Source organism: Stigmatopora argus, chromosome 6 (assembly GCF_051989625.1).
Source record: "Stigmatopora argus isolate UIUO_Sarg chromosome 6, RoL_Sarg_1.0, whole genome shotgun sequence".
NCBI lineage: Eukaryota > Metazoa > Chordata > Actinopteri > Syngnathiformes > Syngnathidae > Stigmatopora > Stigmatopora argus.
This window is the reverse complement of record NC_135392.1, coordinates 21,482,045-21,504,834: the sequence shown is the minus strand read 5'-3', so window position 1 is coordinate 21,504,834 and position 22,790 is coordinate 21,482,045. Positions and strand designations below refer to the sequence as shown.

Here is a 22,790-nt window from a genome sequence, read left to right as displayed (position 1 = left end):
GATTCCAATGTAACGGTTTGCACGTTAGCCAGAAAGATAGCAGGTGATAGAAAAAAAACAGGTCCCAATTTTGGATGACGTCATTTCTTAATATTTTGAGCCCCATAGAAACTATTATATTTTTATTTTATTTCAGGACATCGTACATCAAATTAAATACGAACTAGTTTTATGCAGACTTTTTTTTAATATGAAAAATTAATCAAGAAATGACCTGCATTAAAATTTGCACTTTTTTTTAGTTCACATTGTACACAAAAGGGGGGAAAGGGGGTGGGCAAAATAATAATTCCTTTTATAATACACAGAAAAACGATACAAATTAATAATTTCATAGAATATAATTTGACAGAGTAATTGGAAAATAAAATTAAATAAAAAATAATAATAAATTTAAAAAGCATATGCAGCCATCAAGTGAAAAAAAACTACCTTTGTGCTTAGGTACAATTAATTTGTTTATTTACGGAGTCAGGAGTTAAACCAATAACACTATTTTATGCCAAAAAATGAATCTTTATAAAAGACTTATGACCTAGGCACACTTACCCGATTCTCCGCTGCATGTGGTCAGTTATTAGAAATGTACACACCCAGAATATAGATATGTAACTTAATCAGCATGACACCAGAAAATTCATAAAAACTAAATTTAATTCCATCATAATTTTGCTTCAAAACATTTCTTTTAATACAACCATTAAATACAGATATATTTGGACAGCTTTATTTTACCATATAATACAAGAAAATTGTCAAATGTCTAATCAAAATTAAGCAAATCTGCATATTAACACATCGTGACAGAATAAGCCTGCCTAATGTTGATAAAGCACTTAGCAAAGCCCCGAACATCAACGCCCCCAATTAAAAACTATGCCATTGTAGGACCCAGGCTATAATTCTAAGACATTTGGATTTTGGAAAAAAAGCTGGTGTTTAAGTGCAACTCCATGGTTAATAAGATGAGACAGTCACCATTTTGTGCCCCCTGATTGTCCGTCAGTGATGAGTCGGTGGCCGGTACAAAATCTACCAAATTTCACATGACATTCACAAACGTAATGCAAGCTTGGCCATCACCGTCCTCTATCTTGTAAGTAGTTAAAGGTTGTCAGGCTTCTGTTCCGTCCTGTTCCTGATGATCTGGTGTCGAGAGAAACTCTAGTCAGCTGAGCGGCCTGGATCCCCATCTTCCTTTAGCCTTTGGCACGGCGCTGACATGTTAAGGTCACTTGAGACTGGATTGGTCCTTTTTTTCCTCAGGGATTTCACTCCATTTTGCCAAAGCAGTAGAGAGAAATGACCCAATACGGTCAAAATAAAAACTATTGCTAGAAATCAATCGGTAAAATTTAGTATAAAAAAGAATGTTCTTCTACAAAAAGACCAAAATAGCTAACTTTGTGAGTAATATATATGCTTTTTTTACAATAAAGGCCAGAAAACGCTGACTGAGTTAAACATGTGGGCTCCACACAACTCTACTTGGAGGTCGTGTTGGGCACGCTGATGGAAAGCACGGGGCGAGGGGCGTTCGACACTTGTCGTTGTTGCGACAAGAAGGACTGGCCAGAATTTGACAGAGCGGCACCAGCGCGGCCACCCAGACGCGACTCGATGGCCAGCTTCTGAAAGTTCAAACTCTGAAGGGCGACAGCATGTTCTTGAGTAACTTGAGCGTGGATGGCGGCTTCAAAAGCGCATCTTGGACCTTACCTTGTTGTACCAAGCGGAGACTATCAGTTTCTCTTCGTACTCGCGCAGTCGGGCCTGCTCACACTGACGCTGTGGAGCCATATTGGCCTTAATTTTCTCCCAATGTGACAGTAGAAGATAGTACAATTACCTCTAGGTTGAGAATCTGTTTGTCTCTGTCTGTCACCTGGTTCCTCAGAGCCTGAATCTCAGCGGTCACTGGGTTCAATTTAGGGTCTAGAGCTCGGATCACCTGCAGGCAAAGAGGCTCAAACCTTCAACTTCTTAAGTGGGGAAAAAATAGAACTTCATTCAACTCCTGTTACTCACATTTCGAGCTTTCTCTAGGTACAATTTGTACCTCTCCTCCATGGCCCTCATGTCATCATCCTTCTTTTTCAGCGCAGCCATGAGCTCGTCCACTTTTAATGCTGAAAAAAACCCATAATTGGACTGATTCGGGTGGGGAATTCCGTCATCCTGTGGGGACGAGACACTCACAGTTTTGAGTGTTGTCGGGCTGCAGGTCCTCCAGGAGCTCTTTCTTCTTCATGATTTCATCCTGGGCCTCATTCAGCTGGACCCTGATGAAACAGGCAAAAGGCCTCTTACTGTAAAGAATCATCCAGATAGTATTCCTGGGGCTTCAAAACCTTGTCCCGCAAAAATGGTCACGTGGCAAAAGTAGGTACTCTCAGGTAGCAACATAGTTACCAGTTTTCCACTAGTTTTTCTTATACACTATTTGAACTGTGAAAATATAAACTATAGAAATATGTATGCTTTCAAGTTCCATCCAGAATCATAGTCCAGTTTGATACTTACATGTGCGCGTCCAGTTTCCGCTTCAGGTTTGACTATGTGTCAGGGACAGGAAGGACAGTTAATAATCAATGTAGGTATGCAAACACAATAGACATCTGCCAGCGCACTCGCGTCATCAGGCTTGACCGCCTGACTTTGCAGCGCCTTTTGGAGGTCTTCAACCTGCTGCTGCAGCTCCCCGACTCGTTGGCGACTCAATCTGCACTTTGGGAAAGTAGGAATAAGGCAGAGTAAGGACACTGAACAAATAATCAGGCTGCAAGGAGGGGTAACCTGTTCTCCGTGTCCAATCGACTGCGGCTCTTGTGAGCGTTCTCCAGCTGAGACTGCAGAGATGCGATCTTCTCTCTCTCAAACTCTTCCTGCTGCACTCTAAGCATCCTGTTCTCGTGCTGAAGCCTGATGAACTTCTCCCTACGCGACAATGACAAAAGTCAGCGTTGGGTTAACCGGCCAGCCGTCGTACGTGTTGATGGGACTGTTGCACCTGTGTTCGACGGGGATCAGTTCTGCTGCTAGGTTATCGTGACTGGGGCTTGTGGAATGCAGCATCCCTGCTGCAGACCAGAGAAAACCGCTGATGAGGTTTAGAATTGAAGATCAACCGCGGGAAAACGTTATAGGGACATTTCAGAATTGGACATTTTACGTTCCACTTTCCAAATTGAAATAACCCACATACGAAATCTTAAACTAGCATTTACTCGTTTGGAGACCAAATCTTAAAAAACTAAGACGAAAGGACACTTGAAAATATGTTTGAAAATACCGAATAGGACTGAAGCATGGCCTAAAAATTTAAATTTTCTCCCCTTTGTCCTCAAGACAAGAACAGTTTGTTTCTACTCCTTTGAAAAAATTGCATATTAGTATAGCTCCGCAACCCTCTTACTATAATTATACTATAAATAAAAACTATAAATAAATCCCATCATGAAAATTTCACTATAGGTCTGTAAAATGAGCTAATCTATCTCATAATAATAATAATAATAATAATCGGACATAGGCTTTGTCATCATCATTGACTCGACAAAAAAGCCCAATTGTCATCATACCCAGCAATTGCGTATGACGAAATTGGTATAAATAGCTGATTAATACCATGGATAAGCAAGAGAAAAGTCATGAACGCAAAGGCTCATGTTTCCAAATTTTGTTGTTGACCAAGACAACCAATTCTGGAATGACCCAAAAGTTTTCTGAATGCACCCTACCGGCTTGGGAGAGTTGGTGCTGTTGCGCTTGGGTACACCGAAGCTCCTCATTGAATTCCTTCAGAGACTCTCTCTCCACAATGATGCGCTGCAGGTGGATGGAAAAGTTACTCATGCTGCTCTCATTTCCCAACACCCTCCCCAGTTCCTAGAGAGACCCACCTCTTTCTCCTTCGTCACCAGTTCGTATTTCTCTTCCAGCCTTTTCATTTCAAAGTCGTGATTGTCCGCTCGCAAGGACAAAGAAATAATTCTCAAAACTTAAAAAAAAAAATGTAACTACAGCTGACTACCTGGCGCTTATACGTTTCCAGCTGTGCCCGGGCGGCGTTGGCCTTGCGCAGTTCCTCTTCCAGGCTGACGGTGTTCTGCATGTAGATGGTGTTGTTCTCCTCCAGGAGCTTCATCTGCCTCTTCAGGTCCCCCAGGTTGTCCAGTTTACGCTTGTACGTTTCCACCGAAGCCTCCAGCATCACCATTCGGTCTGAACAGTTCCTAGAAGGCAAAATGAGATGTTTTCACTTGCGCGGGAAACCGTGAGCCAAATAATATTGCTCATTTTTGGGCAAAAGCTAACAGACCTCAGTACGTCCAGCTCATCCTTGAGTGACCTGGACTCCTCGGCCAGGCCGGTCAACTCGTCGTTGCGGTGCTGGACTTCCACCAGCTGCTTCTCCAGCTCTTCGCAGTGGATCCTGTAGTCGTCCTTTGCGGCCTCCAGCCTGACAAAATTACTTTCAGGGTCAGTTCACAATTGGAGCACATTTTTGCTCAAAGAAATCAAAGCGTTTATTTATCAGATTTTCCACTACATAGTATGTGTATTAAAACAAATGTTCCCACAGTTACAAAAGACAGTCACGAAAAAAAAAAGAAAGAGAAAACCCCCCAAACAAAATTCTAATTTCAACTCATTTTTATAGTTTTACTTTTGAGTACATTTGTTTATGGGGACAGCGGGACAAGAGAAAAATTGTATGCAATTAGGTGATACGCCAGACTTATTTGGTATTTTAAAACGACTTAAAAAACGAATAACAATTATTGTTCTTAACTGAGTTTTAATGTAAATGAGTTCAGATACTGCATGTTTTGTAAAATGTCCCATTTCTTCAGTGATCCCCAAGGTCTTCATGCTTGGCTTTGGGCTCCGCCTAGTGGCACAAGTTGGTAAGCGGTCACCTACCTGAAGTTCTCCTCCTGGAGCACTTCTAGCTGTTGCTGTAGCTGGCTGTGCTTCCTGCCCGACGGCGTGTTGGGGTCGTCAAACGTCTCCAACTGATTGGCTCGGTCGGTGAGGACGTCGTTCTCGGCGAGCAGGCTGTTATGTTCCTCTTGGAGAACAGCCACCTGATCAAGAAGTTCCAAGAAGAAAAACACAGGTAGTAACCTTGGAGAACGAGACTCTTAAAAGACTGGCGGTGGTGAACAGAGTGCAAGTTAATCCATGCACAAACACTCAGTTGGCAGTTAGTCAGCCCACATTTGCCTGGGTAGTACAGAAATCCACTGAATTAAAATTACTCAAATCACACAGCGTGTCCATGTAGCAACCTTAATGGAGCCCCGTTAGCCGAGTTAGCGTCAACATCCAAACAGCACGGGGGATTAGTTTCGCTCATGTGGGGCTTACCTGACGGTCCGGCGGGACGGCAAAGGGAACGACAACCGAATCTGTCGAGAGTCATTGGTCAGTCAGTGCCCGCTGCTGAGCGGAATGACCGCAAAGTGGCTGGGCAGACTATATAAGCTCACAATCCTTCTGCCACAGCAGCTCCAGACAAAGGTAATATTTTGTTTACACTGGCCCGCGGACGAGTGTGCATGTGCTCTCGCTGTGTTTGTGTGCGGGAGGGTCCTTTAAAAGAAGTGGAGTCACCTGCTGGTCAAGCTCCTGGCAGCGTTGCGCGAGCGCTTCTTTCTCCGACGTGACTTCTTCCAGAGCTTTTCGGAGCTGAACACATGCGGCAGGGACAAACGGAGTATGAATGAGTGCATGCTCATTTGTGCTTTAACTCATTGGCGTTGTAATTGAGAGACTTCAGTGACATTTGAACTTAAGGCTCTGGCAGCGAAGGAGTTAATCGTACTGACCTGCTGTTCGAGGTTTCCAGATAGCTCTGCTCCTAAGGGGGCCACGGTCTCTCTGTGTAAGAGCTGTTTAAAAAAAAAAGTTAAACATTTCACCCATATACGAGAATGCCATTTTCTTCAATGAACAATATATTAGGAGCGCCTTGATTAATCGACAATTAGAGGACAAAAACAAAAAATATTTTTCGATTAATCATTTCCAGACATTGTTGACCAAAACAACTACGGTAAATTCCGAGTTTAGGGATTTATGTGTGGAATATTTTATATTCCAATTTTATCAGTGCAAAGTTTTAGTCGCAATTGTATTTAAAACTATTTTTTTTTACTACAAAACATAAGAGTTTATTCGATGTAGCACGAACCTCCTGAATGGCCGCCATGACGACATGCTGCACCGATTCCTCCAACGTCATGTTGATTTGGATGTACTCTGTTAAAAGGGATTCACATTCAGTTGTTTTTTGTTCCTTTTACTTTCGTGGCCGTGGAATGAAGTAGCGAATTTGTTGGAAAAAAAATTCTGACTTCAATATTTAGCCTTTGACAAAAATACCATATTACATCAATTGGCTTAGCCCTATACCTTGCTTACGCTCACATCTGACAGCGCAGCCCAGTACGAGCTGCAGTAGCCTGCCCAGCTCCGCCGGGTTCGAGTCCTCGGCGGCCAAGGCCACGTCAGGCAGAGGGAAGTCAGAAAGTCCCTGGACCAAGACCTAGTCCAAAGTGCATCAAGTTACGACTACCACAAAATGGTTAACTTTTTTGGCCCCGGTGATATGATCACATAAGCGCATACCAGACTTGATCTGAGCTTTTTTAGCCACAATACACACTGTTTTCTTTCTTGTGCCTTTTGCTAACAACACAACGCGCCTCATTGGCCGCATGAATCCGAACGAAATGAGGAGGCGCTTACCTCGCTGTAATACTCCAACACCATTTGGAGTATCTTCTTTAGGTTGTTCAGCTGTGACACACACAAAATCAGATACTATATTTATCCATTCAGTGCCATTGACGCTGACAAATAACACATTTTGTTTCTATATTTTTGCTAATTGGTAGGTTAATAGGTGTGTTTTTAATATTTGGTTATAAAAAGGTAGATTGGACATCTTAGCGTAGCAAGAATAGGAGAAACCGTTTACCTTCAGCCTCCAGTTGTCATCCACGTCGGTTTTGATACGAGAAAGCCAAGCGTCAGTGAACCACGAAGGGTCTCTGCGCGACACACACTTAATGAATGGCTTAGAAGAATTTTGATGAATTAAATTCAACTTTAGAACAAAAACTGTTTGTCAGTAGTAGCTAGTAATAGTAGATAGTAAAAAAATTAGCAAAAAGAGGCTAGGTTCTTCATTGCACTTAAGTAGCAAATGTACAATACAAATATCAAAATCTCATGTCCCAAGACCGCAGGGGGTGCTTGTGCGCGTGCGTATGTGTCCTCTCACATTTGATGCAAAGCCTGTGATAAGGCAGCTCCACTGGTCAAGTCCTCTACTGTTGTGCATGGAGCAGACGTGTTGAAGGTCTGTAGCTGGGGGAAAAATGACAACAAAATGTTACCTCAAATGACCCTTTAATTAAATTCTTACATGGATTTAACAGGTTAGCTTACTTATAGGGCTGCTGTTGCCAAAACAAACTGTTAGGAGTGAGTTGGGTGTAGTCGCTCGACGGCCAGTTAAACGGATTAGGGCTCTAAATGCAAACTTGTGAAGAGTGGCTTAACAAAGATGTCTGATTGAACTTCAGACGCCTGAAAAGTGTAGTACTTTATGGGCCCTACGAAAAACACTCCTAATTGAACGAATAAGACAGACAGTTCAAAAGTTTTTAAAGGCCACAAAACATTTCTGCTTGACATTGAAATTCCTTACTGTAATAACTTTGCAGGTTATATAACTGTTAATATATCCATAACAGTAATAGACGGCGGAGCCCAGGGTAAAACACGTGTAGCTCTTTATTGCCCACTCTCCAACAACACACACACACCCAAACCGGACACACAACACTACTACTTCCGGGTTACGCTGTGCTACCCCACGGCTCCAGGGGCGTGGTTACACACTCTTCCATAACCCGAGGCAACTATCATTATCAATATATTACACTCCTCCCCCTTTAACTATGAAGTTCCTATTTAGACTTAGCACTCAACTCCAACAATTATCTTTGCCTCATTAACTTTTTATAATTTTACTTCTCAACTTGTAACTAAATTATTACTGCTAACACAACCATTAGACTCAATATTCCAGTCTTTGACATTTCAATCTCAGGAACTCTTTTCACATTTTTGTATGAACAGGAACTCTTTTATTTTAGGAACGACGTTCCTCACAACTGACCGATCACAAATTCAGTCGCTTCGGAGGTGCTCTATCTCTCACTGGGTACCTGCGCCCACACACCTCTGGGGAACTGACTGCTCGGTTGTCAGGTGTAACTGTCTTGTCACAGGCCACTGAGCCTGGCGAAGATGTTACACGTGTCTCTTCAGGGGAGTACGGGCTACCACCTACTGCTCCAGGTGTGCCTTTCCCCCCCACATCTGCGTGAACCACCACAGGGTACTTGTTTGTGATGTCCAGCTGCTCATCCGGAAGCTCCAATGTCTCTGGTCTGGACGGTTGGTTGTACAGCAGATGATCAATGTGGATCGAGCGTCGGCTCACACCATTCCACACCAGGTAGGTGACTGGTCCGAGTCTCTTTTCCACTGTTCCTTTTGTCCACCTCTCCTTCCCTCCACGGAAATTCCGGATCATAACTGAGTCACCCTCAGACAGATGTCTCAGCTTGGAGGTGGTTCTATCATGATAGTGTTTCTGCTTCTCTTGTTTTGCTTCCACCACTCGAGTGAGATCTGGTTTCAGTAAGCTGAACCTGGTCCTGATTTGACGTTTTAAAAACAGTTCCGCTGGTGCACATCCTGTAACAGTGTGCGGTGTACTCCTGTATGCTATCAGGAAGTTAGCTAGCCTGTGCTGCATAGTTATTGTGACCTTTTGTTTCTTCTCCTCGAGTACTTGTTTCAGCAGTGATGCTTTTACTGTCTGAACTGCTCGCTCTGCCGCTCCATTGGAAGCGGGATGGTAAGCTGGTACCAAAGTTTGTTTTATTCCGTTGCTCAGCAGGAATGTCTTGTACTCCTGCGAAGTGAATTGAGGTCCGTTGTCAGAAACAATCTCCTCAGGAAGCCCGTAGGAAGCGAAAATATTCCGCAACGCCTCAATCATTTTGGCTGCTGTGGTTGTTGCCATGGCGATGACTTCCAGCCATTTTGAATGACTGTCCACTAGTACTAAAAAGTGGTGTTGGTCTTTCTCTGCAAAGTCAATATGTATTCTCTGCCAAACTCTAGTCGGCCATTTCCAGACGTGTAGAGGTGCGGTTGCAGGTAGTTTCCTCACACTCTGACAGGCGTCACATTGTTGTACTGTATGTTCTATGTCACTGTCCAACTGCGGCCACCACAAATAGCTCCTGGCCAAGGCCTTCATCCTGCACCCTCCCGGGTGTCCTAGGTGAAGATCATGCAGTAGTCGCTCTCGGTGTGCTGGTGGAATGATAACTCGAATTCCCCACAATATGCAACCTTGTTCCACCGACAGTTCATTTTTCCTGAAAAAGTATGGTTTCAGTCTCTCGTCCTTGTTTTGACTTGGCCATCCAGACCGAGTCAGCTCCAGTACTTTGCATAGGACTGGGTCTCTGAGAGTGCTCTGTGCAATCTCTGTAGCTTGCACGGGAAGCTCATCTACTACTGAGAAATAGAAGATGCCGTTTTCCTCCGCTGTGTTATCCTTTTCCTTCCTCGGCAGTCTAGACAACGCATCTGCATTGGCATTTTCTGCTGACGTTCTGTACTCTATACTGTAGTCATAAGCCATCAGTCTCAGCGCCCAGCGCTGCATTCGCAGAGCAGCTAAAGTGGGAATTTCAGACTTGGGTCCCAAAATAGCAAGAAGGGGCTTGTGGTCAGTTATTAAACTGAACTTTCGGCCATATAAATATTTATGAAATTTAGTCACGCCAAAAATTATGGCCAAAGCCTCTTTCTCTATCTGACTATATTTGCTTTCTGCCTCTGTCAATGTACGCGATGCAAATGCGATCGGTTTCTCATCTCCATTTTCCATTATGTGCGATATGACAGCCCCGATTCCATAAGGGGATGCATCGGAAGCTAATCTCAGGGGTTTCTTGGTGTCATAGTGCACTACTACTGAGCTTTTTACTAACTGTTCTTTTGCATCTTTGAATGCTGCTGCACATTTAGTAGTCCATTGCCAATCAACTTCCTTCTTCAGTAGTTGATGTAGCGGCTGCAGCACCGTCGACAGGTCTTTCATGAACCGACCATAATAGTTTAATAGTCCTAGAAAAGACCGTAGCTCTGTGATGTTTGTAGGCTGGGGTGCATTAACGATGGCTGCCACTTTTGTCGCAGTGGGGTGCAGTCCCTCCTTATCTATCAGATGCCCCAGGTATTCTACTTTCTCCTGCATGAAATCACATTTTGCTCTTTTCACTCTTACCCCGTAGCTCTCCAGGCGGCTCAGTACCTCCTCCAGATTCCTCAGGTGTTCAGCTCTTGTCTTTCCTGTGACCAAAATGTCGTCTAAAAAACAGGTGACATGCTCCAAGCCTTGGAGTATCTGGTCCATCACATTCTGAAATATGGAAGGAGCACTGGACACTCCGTATGAAAGTCTATGATACACATACAGTCCTTTGTGAGTATTTATTGTCAAATACTTTTCTGAGTCTTTTCCTAACTCCAGCTGTTGGTAAGCCTGTGACAAGTCTAACTTGCTGAAAAGAATGCCTCCAGCTAGGGTGGCAAAAAGGTCTTCAACGTTTGGTAGTGGATAGGTCTCCTCTTCCACACTTTGATTTACTGTGACCTTATAGTCTCCACAGATACGAATTGACTTGTCTGCTTTGGGTACCACTACTATGGGCGCGGCCCACTGACTATGTTCTTTCTTTGAGATAATGCCAGCTTTCTCTAGGCGATTTAACTCCGTCTCAACTGCATTCTTTAATGCATATGGCACTGGTCTGGCCTTCCTGAAGATCGGTTTGGTATTTGGCTTTACTGTAATGTTGGCCTTAAAATTTCGAATAGTGCCCAACTCCTCAGCAAACACTGCTTTGTGTCTCTGCAACACTGTATCCACATCTGCGTTGTTACCGCCCCTTGCTGGTATAACTGAGAAGATGCGTGCCCAGTCCAGTTTGAAGTTTTGGAGCCAGTTACGGCCAAGTAGGGCTGGTCTGTCACCTTTTACGATCACTAATGGTAGCTTCCCACTCTGGGTCCCATATTTTACCTTGGCCGTCACTTGTCCCCTCAAAGGAATGTTCTCTCCGGAAAAAGTTGACAGCTGCACTTTACTTACTTCCAAAGGCAGATGAGAGAGATGCTTCTTATACACAATTTCTGAAACCAGTGTTACAGCTGCTCCTGTGTCCAGTTGCATCTCGAGAGGAGTTCCTTCTAATATGACCTGTACTGTCATTTCCTTCCTCCAATTCCCGACAGCATTTGTGGGATACACGGCATTCAAGCGATATGACTCCCACAGTTCATCATCCGCATTTCCTGTTGTCTCATTTTTATTTCCTTTTACATACTGCGTGTGTCCTTGCCAATTTTTAGTTTTACACATCCTTGCTATGTGTCCTACTTTTGAACACTTGTAACATGTCTCTCCTTTATATCTGCATTCATGAGCGGCGTGGTTGCTTAGTCCACATCTGTAACAGGGTTGGTGATTTTCTCTTCTCTGTGGTCTGAATTTTCCACTTGTGGTTTTACTTTTCCAATCGCTGGTGGCTGGTTGGTATTTCCATGCACTTTTGCTTGTCTTTTCCTGGTCAATCTTATTTAATGTGGCAGGTTCTTCCATTTTGCTAGCGAACTCCAACGTACTCTTTGATGCCATCTCCATGGACAACGACAGTTCACATGTTTTTTTAAATGTTAGATCTTGCTCCGTGAGTAATCTTCTCTGAATAGCTTCCACTCTCAATCCACAAACAAATCTGTCTCTCATTGCTTCATCCAACTGGAGACCAAATTCGCAGTGGATGGATAGCTGCTTCAACGCCACGATATAATCCGACACAGACTCGTTCTCTCTCTGATTCCTCTTTTGAAACTTGAATCGCTCCGCGATCACCAGCGGTTTCGGGTTGTAATGAGATGCTAATCTTCCACTTAGCACCTCATATGAGAGGCTACTAGGCTTCTCTGGTATGCAAAGGTGTTTTAACAATCCGTAAGCCTCTGCACCAATTATAGACAGGAACACGTTGGTTTTTTTACCTTCCTCCACTTCGTTGATGATCATCCATTGCTCAAAACGTTCCAAGTAAGATTCAAAATCTTCTTTAACTGCCTCGTATTCGCCGAGATTTCCCAGGAATCTGGCCATGATGCAGCGCCGCCGTTAGCTTAGCACTCGTGCTAATGCTAGTCTGCAAAGTCACGTTACCTCCTTGTAACGCCTTAATCTCTTCGTCCGAAACTTTTAATCCCTACCGCATGGAAAGGGATCCCATCCTCGTCGCCACTGTAATAACTTTGCAGGTTATATAACTGTTAATATATCCATAACAGTAATAGACGGCGGAGCCCAGGGTAAAACACGTGTAGCTCTTTATTGCCCACTCTCCAACAACATACACACACCCAAACCGGACACACAACACTACTACTTCCGGGTTACGCTGTGCTACCCCACGGCTCCAGGGGCGTGGTTACACACTCTTCCATAACCCGAGGCAACTATCATTATCAATATATTACACTTACAAAAGGATGAAATGCAATGCGCTGTCTGTCTTCAAGGTTTCAAGGATGAAACCGGACGGAACAAAGATGACAAAAAGAAGAAAGAGTTGGAAAGGACCGCAGCGCATGTCATAGGTAAAGTGTTTCTTTAAAATATGGCTGAAAGCTCCCACACAAACTATTTCTGCATTTTTTTTAGACTTTATAGAAAAATATTAAAAACCTTTTTTCACTTCATTTAATATTTTTTTGAAAGGTTAGAGAATTATTCATTAATCCCATTTTTTTTTTAAAAAAGAACACTTTTCGAGAACAAAATATTAGGATGTATACTTGAAGAACTTGTATAATTTGGGGAGAAAACAACAAATACTTTTTTGCATTTTTCTAAACTAAAATTCATTTTGTATATTTTCTTTTTTGGTGGACCTGTTCTATTTCATATTTTTTCTAAACATGTCCAATGTGAAAATATATATTTTTTAAAATAATTTTAAAACATTTACATTTTGTTAAAAAAAATCTAAATAAAAATCCTAATCAAATCAACACTTTTTTATCCATTGTACAATAGTTTTCCTTGATTCATTAAACAAATGTTAACTTACAATTATAGAAAAAAAAGATCAAATTTCATTAAAAAAATATTGCTTCCCATTTTATCTGGTAAATTTGCTTTCATTCTACCATCCAAAAAGTTTCTTTTGTGTCGCAGGTCGAATTGAAAAGAGCCACTTCCCCAAAACGCTTCGCTGGGATTCGCGCATCAGCGGCGCCTTCACCGGCGGAGGCGTGGCCTACCGGGTGTCGGACGGTGCCCTCCGCGTCAACCAGAGCGGACTCTACCACGTCTACTCACGGGTGGAGTTCATCTTCAAGCACTGCTCGCCCACGTCCTCCTTCGTCCACACCGTGTTCCTCCGCTCGCCGTCGGGTGACGACAGCGCCCTGCTGGAGGCCCACCGGGTGGGCTTCTGCTCTCAGCGCCACGAGCGGGGGCCCCCGCACGCCTGGACCACTGACAGCTACCTGGCGTCGGCCCTGAACCTGCGGCAGAACCAAAGTGTGCTGGTCAACGTGTCGCACCCGGAATATCTCAGTCACTCCAGCCACGCCAACTTTTTCGGGCTGTACAAGATCTGACGGACACAACGCCAGGGAACGCCATCGCGGTCGTCAAGGAAACCGTTAACACTAATGTCGTGTGTAGCATTCTATTTATTCTACCTGGTCGGCCTGGAGACAGCTTTGTGTTAACCACTTCTCACCATGTCGCCACTATTTTCATTACTACATAAATAAAGAGCCCAAAATCAAATGTGAACTCTTTTCGTGTTTCTCTATAGCAGGGGTAGGGAACCTATGGCTCGGGAGCCACATGTGGCTCTTTTGATGGGTGCATCTGGCTCTTTGCTAACCTGTGAGCTAAAATATGGAAATCGCTGGTGACAGAACTGAGATATTACGTTTAGAACTGCTTTAATCTTCTTTTTTTTTGCTTTAATCTTTATTTTTTTGCAGTAGACTCTTCTAGAATGCACCCTCTCATTGATTTGCAACAGCATAAGAATCTTTTTTAAAAAAATCAGTTTTTTCCACTTTAAAAGTGGTGAAATTACAAAAAAGGCACTCGTTTACATGTATGTATTTTGACTTTTAAATTTGTAGTATGGCTCACAAGGAATAACATTTGAAAATATGAATTGTTTGTGGCTCTCTTCGTCAAAAAGGTTCCCGACCTCTGCTCTATGGGGACCTTTTTTCGACAAAAAAAACTTCCTTGAATTGGCTTAAAATTAACAATAGGGGCCTAAGAATTTGTAGAATCCTCAAGTGATCCTCAAATTGTTTTTTGATACTACAAAATTACATCAAATTGTGAGACACATTAAAGGTACTATAAACTCAATGTAAAAATGAATAAATTGCTGGATTGGGTAAAAGTGAAGCCTGTTTACAACTATAACCAATTTGAATAAATGAAAAAGGGGTGCAAGTAATAAGGCTTTAAAAATGTTGCCCTATTAGTAGTACTAAGGTTCAGTAAGGCATGACCGTGCCAAGTGTCAATCACACTTTCATTAATTTAATAACCAATCCAACTTCCATTTCCTGTTAGCCCTACCCTAGCATAGAATTAACGCAAAAAGTCCAAAGATGATCATGTAGATGACAAAAGTTTGTAAATGCACATTCACAGTATTTTGGGGTCGGATGGTCTTCACGTTTGGTTTTGCTTTGCACGCATGCTGAAAGAAGGTCGGAATACAAGTGGTCTCTTTTGGTGCACCTCTAAAAATTTGCACCACAATTTCCTTCCTGTATAAGGACGTTTTGGGGGTCTCAAGTGAGTATCAAGAAACTTTGCACCCTTTCGGCGATCCCTATAATATCAATATCACTTGAGAAAATTAATAAATAAATGGAATAAGAAACTCGTTCATTTTTCATACCGCTCATCCTAGTAAAAATAAAAAGCGTTTGATAAATCTTGCTTATAAACCCAACAAAACATGACATCAATTCTTTATTTAAATGATTTTTTTAAATGACTTGATCAGGCCAAATTTTCGATCACGTGATTAGCTGTGGAACATCCCAAGAAGTGAGATGGATAATTTTGTAACATTTTAAACACGTCTGTCAATTCCAATGACACGTATGTATGTCAATTCCAATGACCATCAGTTAAAGTTGATTTATATTTATTATATATATAATATATACATATGTATACATATTTAAACATGTACAGTGGTGCCTCGTCATACGACCGCTCGTCATACAAAATTCTCGTCTTACGGCGGAAATTTCGATCGAATAATTCGCCCGTCATGCGATTAAAATTTCGTGATGCGACCAAGCCAGGTCTTTTTTGCATATCTTTCGTGTATAACAATATTTACGAGCACGGAACAATTAATTCAGACGAGTTTCTCGTACGACCAGGAAACGCACAACGCGGATGTGCGGGCAAAAAGAGGGCTTTCTGGGTAATGAAGTATACTCGTGTACACAACACCCATAGGCAATGGCAACCTTTCTCAGAATAAAACTTCATTACCCACAATCAATACGTGGGTAAGCTCAACTATTGTATTTCCTGTTATTCTTTCTAAGGAAAGAAGCTCCCGCGATCGTTCTTTAAAGACTATTTCTCGTTGGCAAGTGGTCGTGCGTTGTCCTATTGTGAGGACATTTGTGTGCATCATTTTGGGAATATTTTGAAGGCAATACAACAGCAAACAGTCAATCGATAGCGAACGTGAGGGTGGAGGCGTGGCAAACCACCAACCCGGAAAACGAAGGTAACAAAAGATTACAACAAAATTAGAATTCAGTTTTGTGTAAAGTTACATTAAACGTATGTTTGAGTGTCTGTATATATTAATCCAAGTTAATTTGAATGTGTTTGTTCCGTTTACGAGTGCGTTGTCGTGGAAAAAAAACGACCCCCCCCCAAACGTCTCTGTCTCCCGTCGGCGAAATCTGCCCAATTTTAGTTAGATTAAACACATTTTATTACTATTAAACCACTGGTTATGTGTTACTTTGTTAATAGATGGCGAATTAGAAGAAATAAAACATTTTTTCCAATAGATCAGCATCGACTTGGTGAAAAGATGCTGGATAGGCAGTGACCGGCTGGACAAAGCCTGGATCGACATCGACTTGGTGAAAAGATGCTGGATAGGCAGTGACCGGCTGGACAAAGCCTGGATCGACATCGACTTGGTGAAAAGATGCTGGATAGGCAGTGACCGGCTGGACAAAGCCTGGATCGGCATCGACTTGATGAGCAGTGACCGCATAGTCAGCCGGACTTGTGACTGGAGCAGACGCTGGATAGGGAGTCACCGGATGGGCGTAAACTGGATAGACACTGACTTGAGGAGGAGACGCTGGATAGCCAGCAACCGGAGGAGCAAAGACCGGATAGGCAGCGACCGAAGTGGCAGCGGGGCGCTGGCTCGTGCACCCTGAGAAGAAAACAAACAACAATTACTACCCACAACAATAACATTGCACGACTTGATTGTTCATTTTTCCACCCTTAAAATGTTGTCAGAAAACGACATCTTCCTTTGGAAGTTGAAAAAAATAAATAAATGTAGGTTATCCCGTGATTGAGCGTGGGTATTAACTCACTATCTGCCATTGACAGCACTAGACGTCCAATCAGTTGGCAGTGAATAATTGGCATAATTCCATCAGGTTTCTCACAAATACTCTTCTTTTCTTATGTACCAACTATGATCTCAAATCATGTGACTTTTATATTAAGCTCCTAAATGGATTTTAAGAATTAAAAGAAAGAAAGAAAGAAACTTACGTGCCGCATGACAACACTTCTTTTTCTTTGTTTTACCCTGGAAAATAAAAACAAAACATAATCAAGACCAGGCTGGAGTGTGAATATGTTGACTATAGAAATGATATGATAAATAATATTGAAAATTCCATGAAAAACATCAGCTATGACAAGTTGTTGCTCAGTTTCTCAACTTACGTAGTTGTCACGGGTCGACCAGTTGGGATACATAATGGCGTGCTCGTCGTTCAAGCGCTGCGCCTCCACTTTGGGAAAGTAGGAATAAGGCAGAGTAAGGACACTGAACAAATAATCAGGCTGCAAGGAGGGGTAACCTGTTCTCCGTGTCCAATCGACTGCGGCTCTTGTGAGCGTTCTCCAGCTGAGACTGCAGAGATGCGATCTTCTCTCTCTCAAACTCTTCCTGCTGCACTCTAAGCATCCTGTTCTCATGCTGAAGCCTGATGAACTTCTCCCTACGCGCCAACCACAAAAGTCAGCGTTGGGCTAACCGGCCAGCCGTCGTACGTGTTGATGGGACTGTTGCACCTGTGCTCGACGGGGATCAGTTCTGCTGCTAGGTTATCGTGACTGGGGCTTGTGGAATGCAGCATCCCTGCCGCACACCAGAGAGAACCGCTGATGAGGTTTAGAATTGAAGATCAACCGCGGGAAAACGTTATAGGGGCATTTCAGAATTGGAGGACATTTTATGTTCCACTTTCCAAATTGAAATAACCCACATACGAAATCTTAAAATAGCATTTACTCGTTTGGAGACCAAATCTTAAAAAACTAAGACGAAAGGACGCTTGAAAATATGTTTGAAAATACCAAATAGGACTGAAGCATGGCCTAAAAATGTAAATTTTCTCCCCTTTGTCCTCAAGACAAGAACAGTTTTTTTCTACTCCTTTGAAAAAATTGCACATTGGTATAGCTTCGCAACCCTCTTACTATAATTATACTATAAATAAAAACTAAATCAATCCAATCATGAAAATTTCACAATAGATCTGTAAAATTAGCTAATCTATCCGGTAAAGTTGATTAATACCATGAACGGGGCCTATGTCCGATTATTATTATTATTATTATTATTATTATTATTATTATTATTATATATGCAAGAGAAAATTCATTTTTCCAATTTCTTTTGTTGACCAAGACAACCAATTCTGGAATGACCCAAAAGTTTTCTGAATGCACCCTACCGGCTTGGGAGAGTTGGTGCTGTTGCGCTTGGGTGCACCGAAGCTCCTCATTGAGTTCCTTCAGAGAGTCTCTCTCCACAATGATGCGCTGCAGGTGGATGGAAAAGTTACTCACGCTCCTCTCATTTCCCAACACCCTCCCCAGTTCCTGGAGAGACCCACCTCTTTCTCCTTCGTCACCAGTTCGTATTTCTCTTCCAGCCTTTTCATTTCAAAGTCGTGACTGTCCGCTCGCCTTGCCTCGTCTGACAACTTCAAGTGTAGCTCTTGGACCTGAAGGGGTGCAAACAACCAGAATACACCAAATCAGGGGTCCTTTGTTGATTTTTTTGTCTTTTCAAAATAAATCAAGGACAAAGAAATAATTCTCAAAACTTTCTTTTTTTTTTTTAAATACATCCGACTACCTGGCGCTTATACGTTTCCAGCTGTGCCCGGGCGGCGTTGGCCTTGCGCAGTTCCTCTTCCAGGCTGACGGTGTTCTGCATGTAGATGGTGTTGTTCTCCTCCAGGAGCTTCATCTGCCTCTTCAGGTCCCCCAGGTTGTCCAGTTTACGCTTGTACGTTTCCACCGAAGCCTCCAGCATCACCATTCGGTCTGAACAGTTCCTAGAAGGCAAAATGAGATGTTTTCACTTGCGCGGGAAACCGTGAGCCAAATAATATTGCTCATTTTTGGGCAAAAGCTAACAGACCTCAGTACGTCCAGCTCATCCTTGAGTGACCTGGACTCCTCGGCCAGGCCGGTCAACTCGTCGTTGCGGTGCTGGACTTCCACCAGCTGCTTCTCCAGCTCTTCGCAGTGGATCCTGTAGTCGTCCTTTGCGGCCTCCAGCCTGACAAAATTACTTTCAGGGTCAGTTCACAATAGGAGCACATTTTTGCTCAAAGGAATCAAAGCGTTTATTTATCAGATTTTCCACTACATAGTATGTGTATTAAAACAAATGTTCCCACAGTTACAAAAGACAGTCACGAGAAAAAAAAGAAAGAGAAAACCCCCCAAACAAAATTCTAATTTCAACTCATTTTTATAGTTTTACTTTTGAGTACATTTGTTTATGGGGACAGCGGGACAAGAGAAAAATTGTATGCAATTAGGTGATACGCCAGACTTATTTGGTATTTTAAAACGACTTAAAAAACGAATAACAATTATTGTTCTTAACTGAGTTTTAATGTAAATGAGTTCAGATACTGCATGTTTTGTAAAATGTCCCATTTCTTCAGTGATCCCCAAGGTCTTCATGCTTGGCTTTGGGCTCCGCCTAGTGGCACAAGTTGGTAAGCGGTCACCTACCTGAAGTTCTCCTCCTGGAGCACTTCTAGCTGTTGCTGTAGCTGGCTGTGCTTCCTGCCCGACGGCGTGTTGGGGTCGTCAAACGTCTCCAACTGATTGGCTCGGTCGGTGAGGACGTCGTTCTCGGCGAGCAGGCTGTTATGTTCCTCTTGGAGAACAGCCACCTGATCAAGAAGTTCCAAGAAGAAAAACACAGGTAGTAACCTTGGAGAACGAGACTCTTAAAAGACTGGCGGTGGTGAACAGAGTGCAAGTTAATCCATGCACAAACACTCAGTTGGCAGTTAGTCAGCCCACATTTGCCTGGGTAGTACAGAAAAACCACTGAATTAAAATTACTCAAATCACACAGCGTGTCCATGTAGCAACCTTAATGGAGCCCCCGTTAGCCGAGTTAGCGTCAACATCCAAACAGCACGGGGGATTAGTTTCGCTCATGTGGGGCTTACCTGACGGTCCGGCGGGACGGCAAAGGGAACGACAACCGAATCTGTCGAGAGTGATTGGTCAGTCAGTGCCCGCTGCTGAGCGGAATGACCGCAAAGTGGCTGGGCAGACTATATAAGCTCACAATCCTTCTGCCACAGCAGCTCCAGACAAAGGCAATATTTTGTTTACACTGGCCCGCGGACGAGTGTGCATGTGCTCTCGCTGTGTTTGTGTGCGGGAGGGTCCTTTAAAAGAAGTGGAGTCACCTGCTGGTCAAGCTCCTGGCAGCGTTGCGCGAGCGCTTCTTTCTCCGAAGTGACTTCTTCCAGAGCTTTTCGGAGCTGAACACATGCGGCAGGGACAAACGGAGTATGAATGAGTGCATGCTCATTTGTGCTTTAACTCATTGGCGTTGAAATTGAAAGACTTCCGTGACATTTGAACTTCAAAGGCTCTGGCAGCGAAGGAGTTAATCGTACTGACCTGCTGTTCGAGGTTTCCAGATAGCTCTCCTCCTAAGGGGGCCACGGTCTCTCTGTGTAAGAGCTGTTTAAAAAAAAAAGTTAAACATTTCACCCATATACGAGAACGCCATTTTCTTCAATGAACAATATATTAGGAGCGCCTTGATTAATCGACAATTAGAGGACAAAAACAAAAATTATTTTTCGATTAATCATTTCCAGACATTGTTGACCAAAACAACTACGGTAAATTCCGAGTTTAGGGATTTATGTGTGGAATATTTTATATTCCAATTTTATCAGTGCAAAGTTTTAGTCGCAATTGTATTTAAAACTATTTTTTTTTACTACAAAACATAAGAGTTTATTAGATGTAGCACGAACCTCCTGAATGGCCGCCATGACGACATGCTGCACCGATTCCTCCAACGTCATGATGATTTGGATGTACTCTGTTAAAAGGGATTCACATTCAGTTGTTTTTTGTTCCTTTTACTTTCGTGGCCGTGGAATGAAGTAGCGAATGTTGGAAAAAAAAATGCACTTAAATATTTAGCCTTTGACAAAAATACCATATTACATCAATTGGCTTAGCCCTATACCTTGCTTACGCTCACATCTGACAGCGCAGCCCAATACGAGCTGCAGTAGCCTGCCCAGCTCCGCCGGGTTCGAGTCCTCGGCGGCCAAGGCCACGTCAGGCAGAGGGAAGTCAGAAAGTCCCTGGACCAAGACCTAGTCCAAAGTGCATCAAGTTACGACTACCACAAAATGTTTACTTTTTTGGCCTCGGTGATATGATCACATAAGCGCATACCAGACTTGATCTGAGCTTTTTTAGCCACAATGCACACTGTTTTCTTTCTTGTGCCTTTTGCTAACAACACAACGCGCCTCATTGGCCACATGAATCCGAACGAAATGAGGAGGCGCTTACCTCGCTGTAATACTCCAACACCATTTGGAGTACCGTAATTACTCGAATATAACGCGCACTCGAAAATAACACGCAGGTATAACTTTGGGCCCAAAAAATCTGGAAAAACGCAGTACTCGAATATAGTGCGCACCTAAAATTTCCCGCTGACGAAAATCAGAAATCTTACCTTTTTTTCTTCGTTTCACGATTGTTTTGTTCAAAACCGGATAGAGAAATCTTCAGGTACGAGCGTGTCGAGTGTCGTGCAGTTGGGAGTTATGCGTTTGAATTTTAGGGCAATAGATGATACACAGAGTGGACAAACATATCATGTAGACATGTTATGTTGCAATACCTTTCAGACTTCCTTGAACATTGACTACATTTCAATTGACAATATCATGTTTTAATTCAAATATCTATTGTCATTCTCAAACAAGAAAAGGAACATACAACTTGAATAAATAAATGATTTGAACATATGCACAATGGAAAAGACTCATGTGTTTAAACTACAACTGTTCATCAAGAGTACAAATTTATTTTTTAGAATCCTTCAAATGAGTCCGCATCAGAATCTTTAAATAGTCTCTGCAGATATTCCTCTCTCTCTTTGTCTGTCCTCTTGTTATGATCGCGCCGCGTCGCTGGGTCATCGCAGCGCGATCGGGGGCATCTGTTACGGTCGCGCCGCGTTGTGCAAATGCAGGAAGCAGGAGAGGACGAGGCATTCAGCGTGATACGGAGTCCTTTAATGAATCAACCAAGGCGTGGAAACAAACGTGGCCGCATGCGGCACGCATACGGACAGAGGCAACAGAATAACGACAGCTAGCGACCGCTAGCAACCGCTAACAACAGTCAATGATAGTCAACGATAGTGAACGATGCGGCGACGTGTGATGACGCGTCGCTACTTAAATACAGGAAACGAAAGCAATGAATGGATTGGCTACAGCCGGTATGCGTCAACTTCCTCTTCCTCCCACAACACATCATCCGATTGGCTTTACGAGATGACGTAAAATCCGTGCGTCAAGTGAGTTTGACAATGCTTTTTTCGATCGAAAATTTATAATTTATTTTAGTTATTGATTATAACACTGAACTGAGAGAGGGTGAACTGAGACGAGTAGGAGGCTAGAGGGGGGCAGTGGTGGTCTCGGCTTTCCGATTTTCGATCGAAATTACGAGATGACGTAAAATCCGTGCGTCGTCTTTACGTGATGACGTCAAATCCGTGCGTCAAGTGAGTTTGACAATGCTTTTTTCGATCGAAAATTTGTAATTTATTTTAGTTCTTGATTATAACACGCACCCCCAACTATTGGAATAAATTATTTTGCAAAAACCTGCGTGTTATATTCGAGTAATTACGGTATCTTCTTTAGGTTGTTCAGCTGTGACACACACAAAATCAGATACTATATTTATCCATTCAGTGCCATTGACGCTGACAAATAACACATTTTGTTTCTATATTTTTGCTCATTGGTAG

The 22,790-nt window shown here is 42.8% G+C and overlaps 2 protein-coding genes and 1 pseudogene across 2 annotated transcripts; 1 reads left to right on the top strand and 2 right to left on the bottom strand.

Annotated features, from left to right (window-relative positions):
• Positions 1-636: 636 nt before the first annotated feature.
• LOC144075288 (protein Hook homolog 1-like) lies at positions 637-7,697 on the bottom strand (annotated as a pseudogene).
• Positions 7,698-12,686: 4,989 nt separating this feature from the next.
• On the top strand, positions 12,687-13,972 carry LOC144075287 (tumor necrosis factor ligand superfamily member 6-like). Its single transcript, XM_077602164.1, has 2 exons — positions 12,687-12,789; positions 13,370-13,972. Exons 1-2 carry the CDS (start codon positions 12,687-12,689, stop codon positions 13,795-13,797), a joined length of 531 nt encoding a protein of 176 aa, XP_077458290.1. The 3' UTR covers positions 13,798-13,972.
• Positions 13,973-17,267: 3,295 nt separating this feature from the next.
• LOC144075285 (protein Hook homolog 1-like) lies at positions 17,268-22,761 on the bottom strand. The gene is made up of 13 exons (XM_077602163.1): positions 22,751-22,761; positions 21,311-21,368; positions 20,976-21,108; positions 20,758-20,825; positions 20,393-20,455; positions 20,176-20,250; positions 19,481-19,644; positions 18,876-19,016; positions 18,588-18,789; positions 18,343-18,453; positions 18,181-18,268; positions 17,516-17,582; positions 17,268-17,442 (listed from the first exon to the last, which is right to left on the bottom strand). The coding sequence occupies exons 1-13, from the start codon at positions 22,759-22,761 to the stop codon at positions 17,280-17,282; spliced, it is 1,344 nt and encodes a 447-aa protein (XP_077458289.1). The 3' UTR covers positions 17,268-17,279.
• Between the last annotated feature and the right edge of the window lie 29 nt (positions 22,762-22,790).